This window comes from Primulina huaijiensis, chromosome 6 (genome assembly GCF_012295235.1).
Source record: "Primulina huaijiensis isolate GDHJ02 chromosome 6, ASM1229523v2, whole genome shotgun sequence".
Classification (NCBI taxonomy): domain Eukaryota; kingdom Viridiplantae; phylum Streptophyta; class Magnoliopsida; order Lamiales; family Gesneriaceae; genus Primulina; species Primulina huaijiensis.
The window spans coordinates 14,586,148-14,595,794 of NC_133311.1; the positions used below are offsets into that span (position 1 = coordinate 14,586,148).

General features: G+C 32.6%; 2 protein-coding genes across 8 annotated transcripts in view; one reads left to right on the forward strand and one right to left on the reverse strand.

The window, feature by feature from the left end:
* LOC140978769 (early nodulin-like protein 18) overlaps window positions 1–2,805 on the forward strand; it is a 3,532-nt gene extending 727 nt beyond the window's left edge. The window contains exon 2 of the mRNA XM_073443993.1: window positions 2,144–2,805. Coding sequence (XP_073300094.1) covers window positions 2,144–2,649 — 506 coding nt within the window. The 3' untranslated portion in view covers window positions 2,650–2,805. The remainder of the gene's footprint in view (window positions 1–2,143) is intronic.
* A 1,130-nt stretch (window positions 2,806–3,935) lies between these two features.
* LOC140979590 (uncharacterized) lies at window positions 3,936–8,212 on the reverse strand. 7 transcript variants are annotated; one of them, XM_073445059.1, is made up of 7 exons: window positions 8,054–8,212; window positions 7,326–7,392; window positions 5,679–5,729; window positions 5,532–5,598; window positions 5,200–5,240; window positions 4,607–4,666; window positions 3,936–4,348 (listed from the first exon to the last, which is right to left on the reverse strand). In XM_073445059.1, exons 2-7 carry the CDS (start codon window positions 7,389–7,391, stop codon window positions 4,298–4,300), a joined length of 336 nt encoding a protein of 111 aa, XP_073301160.1. In that variant the 5' UTR covers window position 7,392; window positions 8,054–8,212; the 3' UTR covers window positions 3,936–4,297. The 7 variants fall into 7 exon arrangements, with proteins under 7 accessions (XP_073301160.1, XP_073301159.1, XP_073301161.1 ...); XM_073445058.1 differs by having other exon boundaries at window positions 5,532–5,604; XM_073445060.1 differs by having other exon boundaries at window positions 5,562–5,604; window positions 7,326–7,401; window positions 8,063–8,172.
* Between the last annotated feature and the right edge of the window lie 1,435 nt (window positions 8,213–9,647).

Below are 9,647 nucleotides of genomic sequence, written 5' to 3' on the forward strand. Positions count from 1 at the left end.
TATATATATAATTTTGATATTCTGTACACATGTCGTGTCCACCTATGTTTCATCAATAAAGTGTCACTCATGTATTGGATGTGATGAAAATATCTTAATTGTATATCCAATATATGAGTAACACTTCATAAGTAGAAACAGAGGTCGGCATTTACTGTCCACCAACCATGTCAACATGTGTGCCCACTAATGAGATGACAGTCAGATATATTGGATATATAATTTTAATATGTTTCATTACATCTAATAAGTGAGCGATATCTCATCGTCGAAAACAGATGATCACGGTTGTGATAGAATGGCAAAATTTTATATGTATATATTTCAATGCTATGGCTTTTACCGTTGGAGAGGACAGGTTTTCAACCAACTTAACCGCCTGTTTTTATTACCCTTATCTGCCTAACTGTTATTATTACAGGCATTAAATAAATTGTTCGTATAATTTTGTCAGCTAATTTCCATATAAACTTGTCTTAAATAAGTTTACAAGCCTATTTTCGAAGTTTTAAAGATGTTAGATCTCATTTTTAGGATAAGTTGTTCAAATATTTTGATAAAGCAAAAACTTGTATGAGATAGTCTCACGGGTTGTATTTTGTGAGACATATCTCTTATTTGGGTCATTCATGAAAAATTATTATTTTTTATGCTAAGAGTAATACTTTTTATTGTAAATATCGGTAGGGTTGACCCGTCTCACAGATAAAGATTCGTGAGACCTTCTCACAAGAGACCTACTCATTTGATAAAATCAGATAAATAAAGTTTAAATATGATGTACCTGGTAGTTAAAAAAATTTAATATTAAAAGTATTATTCAAATTTGTAAATAATTTTTTAAAATATTTTTTGGAATGTTCGTAATTGGATTTTGAAAGGATTTATCCGTGATATAATTAGGTTTAGTGGGATGTATAATTTTATAAAAAGTTAAGAATTCTAATTCTTCTTTAAAAGAGTTTTTAAATTATTTTATTTTGACATTTTATAAGTTTTTTTAAAAAGAAAAAAAAAACTATTTAATTAGTGGACATTTGTTTAGAGCTTATAAAATCTCTTATATCTTATAAATCATTTTAAAAAGAGTAGATATCTTTCAGATTTATATTCGTGAGAATGGTCGACTCGGTCCATATTTAAAGTTAAAAATAATACTTTTGACATGTAGAAAGAAGATATGTATCACAAAAATGACTCGTGAGATGGTTTCATAATAGTTTTTATGTTTTAAAATGCCCACTTAACCAAATTATTTGTTAATAAATTTGATGGTATTAGTAAATTACTTCATGTGGTAAAAAAAGTTGTAGAATCATTATTGAGTATAGGATTAGATTGTGCTAATGATGTACCTAATCATTATTAACGGCTATTAACCAAAAAAACAATATCTCAAAAGTAGAAAATAACCCACGAATAAAGAAATGTCCCAAAAAGATTTCGACAGCTGTTTCTGCTGGCTCACCATATACTGTCATTTCGCTCTTTTTAGGGCTTCACTTTATAGTTAGTTAAGTATACTAACCCCAAATTTATGGTAAAAGAATCGAACAACCGTGCTATGTCATCCATTTAGATTGTTTGACTCGTAAGACAGGATGATCATAGTTTCATAAGTGATAAAAAAAAAAAAAAAAACTAATACATAAAAAAAAGTTTATGTAGTTTAATTACTTATTGTATGATGTTTGGTGTATGGATTAATTGTTGTTTAGACAATCTACTAATTTTATCCATTATATCAAACTGTAAGATCCAGAGATAGCATCGATAAAATCTGAAATGTGAATTAAAGAGTTATCACAAAAACTCGACGTTGTTTTGAGTTATCGATGAAAGAGTAATACTTTTTATTACTCTTTATTGTAAATATGAGCATGATTGACCCGTCTCACGAATAAAAATATGTGAGACCGTCTCACAAGAGACTTACTCGGTATATGTGTTTGAGTTAGGTTAGTCTATTAATATTTTTTAGGAGGTTTTATGTCTTTTATACTTTTCACACGAGTATGATTAATTAGCCCAAAAAATGTCACTAGATTATTTATGGAAACAATAGGTTTTATAATTTCAATTGTGTTCATGAAAACAATAGGTTTTTTTTTATATTGACGTAATTTAATCTACACCAATGCAGTTTTCAATACGGACAATAATCACTCGGTCATTCAGACATATAATTTCACTACGTACAAGCTTTGCGATTACGAGGACTCCACGGACAACGACACCATACAATGGTCGTCGGCGAATCCTTCGTCGACGGATCCACAGAAAATTACGGTATCCGTCCCACTGACGAAAGTCGGAATGACATATTTTTTCTCTAGCGACTATGATGGGGAGCAATGCAATTACGGGCAGCACTTCAAGATCAATGTGACACATGGCCAAGGTTTGCCTCCTGATCTTGAAAACCCATCGGATGAGTCTCCGGGACCCGTGAGTCCTGAATCCGGTGACGACGAAGCTGCACCGGATACCATAGTTCCGGCAAATTTTGATAATCCAAGAGACACTAGTACTGATGATGAAAAGGAATCCTCTCAATCTGTTTCTTTGTTTGCATCTTCCAAGTTTTGGGAGGTGAAATTATATGGTGCACCCTTTTTGGTTGGAATTCTATGTTTGGGTTATTGGTGATTCAAGTGTATTATTTATTACACTTTTTTTTTTTTGCAATTGTTTTTTTACCTAGCACGTATCGAAAGATGTAGAATTATTTACTGACAATCCCATTTTAATTTGTATACATAAACACATATGTATTTGTTGTCTTGTCCAATATTCTATTTCCACCATTCTTTTTGTTCCTTTTTTTTTTCCTTGATCAGATTTATTAGCACTAAAGATTTTCCATATTAGTCAATAAACTCTATATATATTAATTTATTAGGCTTTTGAGATTTTTTATATATTTGATTTGATTAAATATACACGATTTTAATTATGTGAGTATGTCTCTTATGAGATGGTCTCACATATTTTTTTTGTGAGACGAGTCAATCCTACCTATGTTTACAATAAAAAGTAATATTTTTTGCATGAAAAATTATTTTTTTCATGGATGACCCAAACTGGAGATCTTTCTTACAAAATTAATTCGTGAGACCGTCTCATAATAGTGTGTAGGATAATTAAATTTTGTAAATGTTCAAGAAGAAATCCGCCATTCTCAATTGGAAAGAAAGTATATTCAATTAATCATTATTATTGCTACGCATGTCTTGAAGCTTAGTGATATCAAGATAACCAGAAAAATGGATGCCGTTGGCAGACTGCAAACCGCGCAATTCGGATTAAACTAACAACTACATACAAACTATGTTAGTAGTCTGTAAATCACGTTAGTCAGTTAAATCGTACTAGACAAACTTTGTGCGACGGGCTCGTCGGAGAAAGTTCTATCGGAGAAGGAAACGGAAAACTTCAAGAAGTAGCCACATCTTTTGCTGAACTATTTAAAAAATTAACAAATACTTGCACAATTAATCTTGCAATGCGTTTTGACAGAGAAGTGTATCATTTGATAATTGGTTGTGGAAAGGAGTAAGGAGGAACACCATGGAGGGATAGGGAACTCTATAATATTAAATGTGCAAAAGGATTTTTTTTTTAAGGAGAATGTGCAAACTAACTTTTAAATCCACTAAGTTGCAGTTAAATTAAGATAATTAAAAGCGAAAATAGGTATTTTATTTAATTATTGTATTGATCAAATATTCAAATTACTGAAATAAAAATTAATACTTGCTCATAAAAAAGACAATATTTGTTTATGTTTTTCCACTCATTTACATAAGTAAATAATAATATGCTTAATTTGATTGATTAAATTTTAAATAAAAGCATAAATTATAATTTTTTTTCAAAAATTAATAAATATAATATAAATAAAAGAAAGAAAGATATTGCAAGTTTTCTATATCAATAATTAATATTTTGATTGAGATGAGATATATAACAATAAAAAAAGTTGTAACAACATTTGATGGATTGAATTATTAAACAAATCCAATCCAATCAACCTAATCAAGCATACATAACCTAGAAATATTTTTGATCCCGACCAAACTCCTATTCACGTGTTTCTGAAGTACAAGACTAGTTCTTCAGGAGAACAAAAACAGGGAACTAAAATAAGAAATCAAAAATATATTAGACGAGAATATTGATCCTAAAAACAGGAGGACAAACCAGACAAGAACATCCACTTTAGCAAGAGTGAAAGGCTCCAGAGGCCAGATTCAGATCTGTTGTGAAGTTATGGCAGCCTGAACGGAACAAATCGTCACGAGTTTATAAACTTCCTAGCAGCATCCAACGGCAGTTCTTCATAAACCTGGGAAATGATCATGGAAAGGTAACACAATATAAGAAATTTAGTTTTGCTTCATGGTTGGCCACTTTTCAGGAGTCATTTTTCAGATGTGCTTTGGTGTATATCGCATGCCACACTGACTAAAACATCATCGTATATCTAAGAGGGTAGATTTAGGATGACTTAAAAGGTCTTCACATCATGAGAATGTAACAAACAGCAAGCGGCCAAAGATACAACATTGAGTGTGAGAGAAGATTTGAAATGCAATATACTCACAAGTTTCTGATACACTTGTTGAAATGCCTTGCAGAATCTTTCGGCTTCTGCTGCTCCCACCTAAACACAACAAACAACAAACCATCCAAGGTCAATGGCTTTGTTTGTTGACATGCCACAGAGAGGTATCTGACTAACAGGTACGATCAATCATTTTGTCTTCTTGGCATGCCAAGTTTATTTTACATTTGAGACCATCACGATGTTTTGTGTATATTCCTGACTCATCCAATCACATTTCTATATTTTAATTTTCAGAAGAGAAACAAATGTATTGAAAATTATCCGATGGACTGAGACTTCTCCAAGAAATCAGATTCAACTATATTACAAGCTCAATTGTCTCCCTTGACATGGCCTGAAGAGCAACTATAATGCAGATAACATAGAGGTGCTATGGAGAATAGTAAGTATGTGGAGAGCCACACTGACGATAGAAAGCAAAGCAGCAGTACTTCAGAGCAGATCAGAAAAATGGAACTACGAAAATAAAAAGTATTTAACGTAGACATGGAAAAGATAAATCAATTGTCGTTCAAACTACCAGGACTATAGAATTTAATATCATGTAAGGTCAGTTTTAAAAAGCATACCTTCTGCTCAGCAGCCAACATCAGTTTTCCCCAAAACCCCTCTGTCCTTGCACAATACGTAAAACATCAATTAAGTTAAACAGAGAGTGAGCATACTAAATTTCTTTGACAATTTTATCATTTTTAAAAGTTTAAGGCACTGCATATATAACTGCTAATATCTCCAGAATAAATGACAGGCTAAACGAATTAAATGGATCCCAAAAAAGCACAATATCAATCTGGTTCAAAAATTTATGTGTTTGGTTGAATACCTTAAACTAAATACAGTAAACACAAAAAAAGAATGTAAAGTACAAAAACATATGTCATGCAGTGGCTGATCAACATACCATGGTAGGCATTCTCGTTTAACTCTGTACCTCTTGTATTTTTGGAAGTCCCAGCATCTTGGTGCTCCTTTACCTGAAGGCATACAATAATGATAGAAATCAGCAACTGGAAAACCTGATAGAATTGAGTGTAAAGCAATATAACACCTCCTCGGATTGTGATGACCGATTTAATTTTCTCGAAGAATCCAAGTCTGCCTGTAACACAACTTGGAGAGATAAACATTAACAATCCCAAAGATATTGACATGAGTTTCATATTGGCCCATCACGAGTCATGCATCCAGTGGAGGATGAGTCAGTTTCATAGTAACAGGACGAGCTCGTAGTTCAACATTTGCCAAATTGTTGGGTAAAGGAAATCAAAAATACATTTTAATGATTTCTCAAGAACAGCATGCATTGAGGACAGGGTAATTATGCAATTCAGCAGATGCCGGACGGTATTGCATGTGCTTATAACCAAGGCATTCACTTTCAGAAATTCAGTGAATACTGCTGGACAACCGGCAAAACACTGTTCATATTTATTTTCAAAAGAAACTCATCTCAGTATCTAGCTAAACACTTAAGTATGATTAATTAATCTGGCGCTATTAATTGTGCCTTTCTCCAGAAAAAACTCATAATGTCCACATAGAGATAAACCTGTCAAAAGTTTAAAATGATTTATTATACTACATCCAATGAACTCTTAACTTTTGGGACAATCAATTTCATCATGGTATCATAGTTAGGAGGTCAATGGTTTAAGATCCCTACAGTTCAAAAACTCACATATTCTTAAGCTGGTCCTAGGTCTTGATTTACAGGCATCCATTGCCTCCCACAGCCTCATATTTCTCAATTTCCAGCTTGCATGTGTTATACATGTTAAAATATAAAACTATTGATCTTGCCCACTCCCGTGAGTTTGACTTTTTTGGGACAAGTGGTTCCAACAATATTCCAGGCCGGGGTTTGAAGAATTTGGTGTGTAGCTATCCAAGTTTAAAGTTTGAAAACTTTTGAAGAGCGGATATGTGTTTGAGACCCTACTCAGAGGCAGAAACAATATGCATTTGATGCTTTATATCCTGACAAAGTGCAACACTGAAAATGAGGAACCAAGCAACCAAATGGGAAGGGTGCCATCAAACTAACTTAAAGTCCAACTCCCAACCAAACAAGTGAACCCAAATATTGATGACTGAGTTAAACGAGTGAAAATATAACGAGTCACTTTCTCAACATAAGAACTGCATCAAAGTTAGAGATGAAAAAAAGTGATTTGAGACATTTGAAAACATAAATCACAATTTAAGGGGGGGTGGGGAGAGGCAAATATCACTCTCAAAAGCCCGTCATTATTTATCAAGAACCAACCTTGGAGCTTTTGTCAATAAACCACCAAGAGAATTTGATCTCTGTCTTCAAATGAAGAATATAGAGAACTATAAAAAAAACTAAAGAAAGATAGCGAAGATAAAAACCGCGCGCACGTTACCAAAAAAAAAAAAAACTAGCCACATGACTACGCGTTTTATTAAAAAAAAAAATTCAAGTCCCACATAATTTCCCGAAAATGGTAAGCTCCCTCTCTCTCAATACACCAGAGTCGCCCTCTTGTTGAATCTATTGTGTCAGCCCACGCCCGAACGAGGTAAATTGAAACCTAAATCACTCCCTTTGAATCTTGACACCTCCAAATAGCAGTAAAAAATCAATCTATGACAAAATATAATTCGAATAATCATATCATACACAATCTCGAGGTTATTATGTGAAAACAGTTGTGCAGACAAGATCACCTACATGATAGTCGCGAGATCGGACCAGCGGGAAATTCTCAAGGAGATGGCGGAATTCAAACTCATCCATGGGGCTCTTACTGCGGTTTCTACTAAAATCCTAAAAGAGAGTCCTTTTTATTTAGACATTTGATCCAATATTGTCTGAATTCTCATTTTATTGTTATTTTATTTTTTTATATATAATTAATTTTTTTTATTAGTTTATCATACTTTCTTATACTAAATTAAAACGTTTACCTTTGAACCAAAATGTCGTCGAGTTGTATTTATCAGATTTTACAAATCGTTCCTCACAACTTAATCATACAGTCGCAACCGATAGTTTCAGTCATAGATTTATTCAACAGCTGAAACATCCACTACTGGTTTTTCTTTAAAATATATTTAAAAAATTTGACTATTTCTAAGAATCTATTTTTTTAATCATATTATAACTTAATAATTTGATATGTTCCTAGTTGTTCCTGATATCTAACATTTATTAGATTTTTTTGTTTCACATATTCCAAAATATTAAAATAAAACATGAAAATAAATCTTGAACTTATGTTCATATCCATAATTTGATAAATATCTCTTCCTTAGCAAGATAAGTTTGCTTAATAATAATAATTTTATATTTCTGAAATAAAAAATCTAGGCTCTGATACCATTTTTATGACATTTTACAAGGTTTTTATAATAATAAGAAGAAGATCATGACAAATCAAATAGGGTTTTTGCATCATAGGGCTCTTGCTGCAAATCCAAGCTCTTGAATGAGGGAATTATCGAAAAATTCGAGAAAATAAAGCCACGCTCCTCTATGGTGGTGTTGTCTACAGAGTCCTGCAGTTTATACTAAAATCGTTCCTTTAAGTGGAATTTAGTTGCCTCTTTTATTTATTTTTAATTTCGGGTTCAAATAATTATCTTTTGGGAAGATTTAAAATTTAGTTTAGTATAGTATTAGGTAAAACTTAAAAGGGGATTTAATTTAGAATTCGGGTTCATATAATTTTACTTCGGCCGGCGTGCCAGGCAATCTCCTCGGTTAAGTGAGAAAAAATAGGAAACTAATTAATAAGAGAAAATAAAGATTCTGGAAAGGAAAATTCATAAACATGAGTAAAATTGATTATGTCATTATGAACTTGATCAAGCATATTTTATAAAGAAACTAAGTGGAAGAAAATGGAAAAAAAACGTGAAAAGCTATTAACATTTAAACGAATGAAACTATAATTTGGCTAAATTATTTATTGGGTCAAGCGTGTATGAGTGAAAGTAGTATTGATATGGGTGACTTATTGAAAAGTTATCATGCGTCAAGCTGTTGATATTGCGTCACTTGAATATTGTTGGTTAGGTATGCCGTAAAAGAGTGATGCTAGATCTTAACGGGTTATACTTGTTCTGATGGGGACATGCCTGGCGGTAGGTTATGGATAAGGATCTCTAAGATATATGAGACATCAATAGACACGCACCTTCGTGGACTCATGGACCTACATATGCGGTATCACGAGTATTATGATATAAAGTTGTGTGTGAGCTAATAAATATAGACTTTGGTCTAGTGATAAGCACTTGACCCTAACAATTGTAACCAGAACGAGATCATGAGTTCAAGTATCTCAAGAAGTATATTTCTATATTTCTTGGGGGAGGATGTTGGGTTAAGTATGCATGAGATGAATGACCTCCTGAATGTTCTCGTGTCTCAAGCTGCTGACTTACGCCACTTGATCTGGTTGTATAGGAGAGTCGTAAAATAGTGGCGTCATACGTAACGAGTAATATTGTCTGTGCTGGGGACAATATCGACGTCGTGTAAAGGTTAAGACTGATATTTATGAGATATGCGACAACACAAGCAGATAGATACGCACATCTCCGGACTTATGGGCCTAACAACCTGACCCATTAACACGTAAATAAATGCATTATGCTCTGTCACAAATATAAAAAAAATAAAGTTGTACTTCAACTAATAACTATACTTTTGACTTAATTCTAAACGCTTGATCTTATCATTGTTACACAAAATTTTTGTATTGATGAAGATTGTCGATGTCCTTGTCTTCTTACATTCCATCGCTTATGTTCCGTTTTCTCAAGTGACTGCTTCCCCGTCATTGCACGATCATTGTTTGTAGGATAACTTTCGACTTGTAGCCATGGGTTTTGCCTAATTTATTATTTTAGTGCTAACACCAACGTTACTTTTTTTATATTTCCTATTAGTTTAAAAAAATAATTAATTGTAGAGGCCTAAAAATTTTTACTTGAAAATTTGCGAAAAATTTAAAATTTTTCTTTTAAAATAAATGGAGTGCCTCAT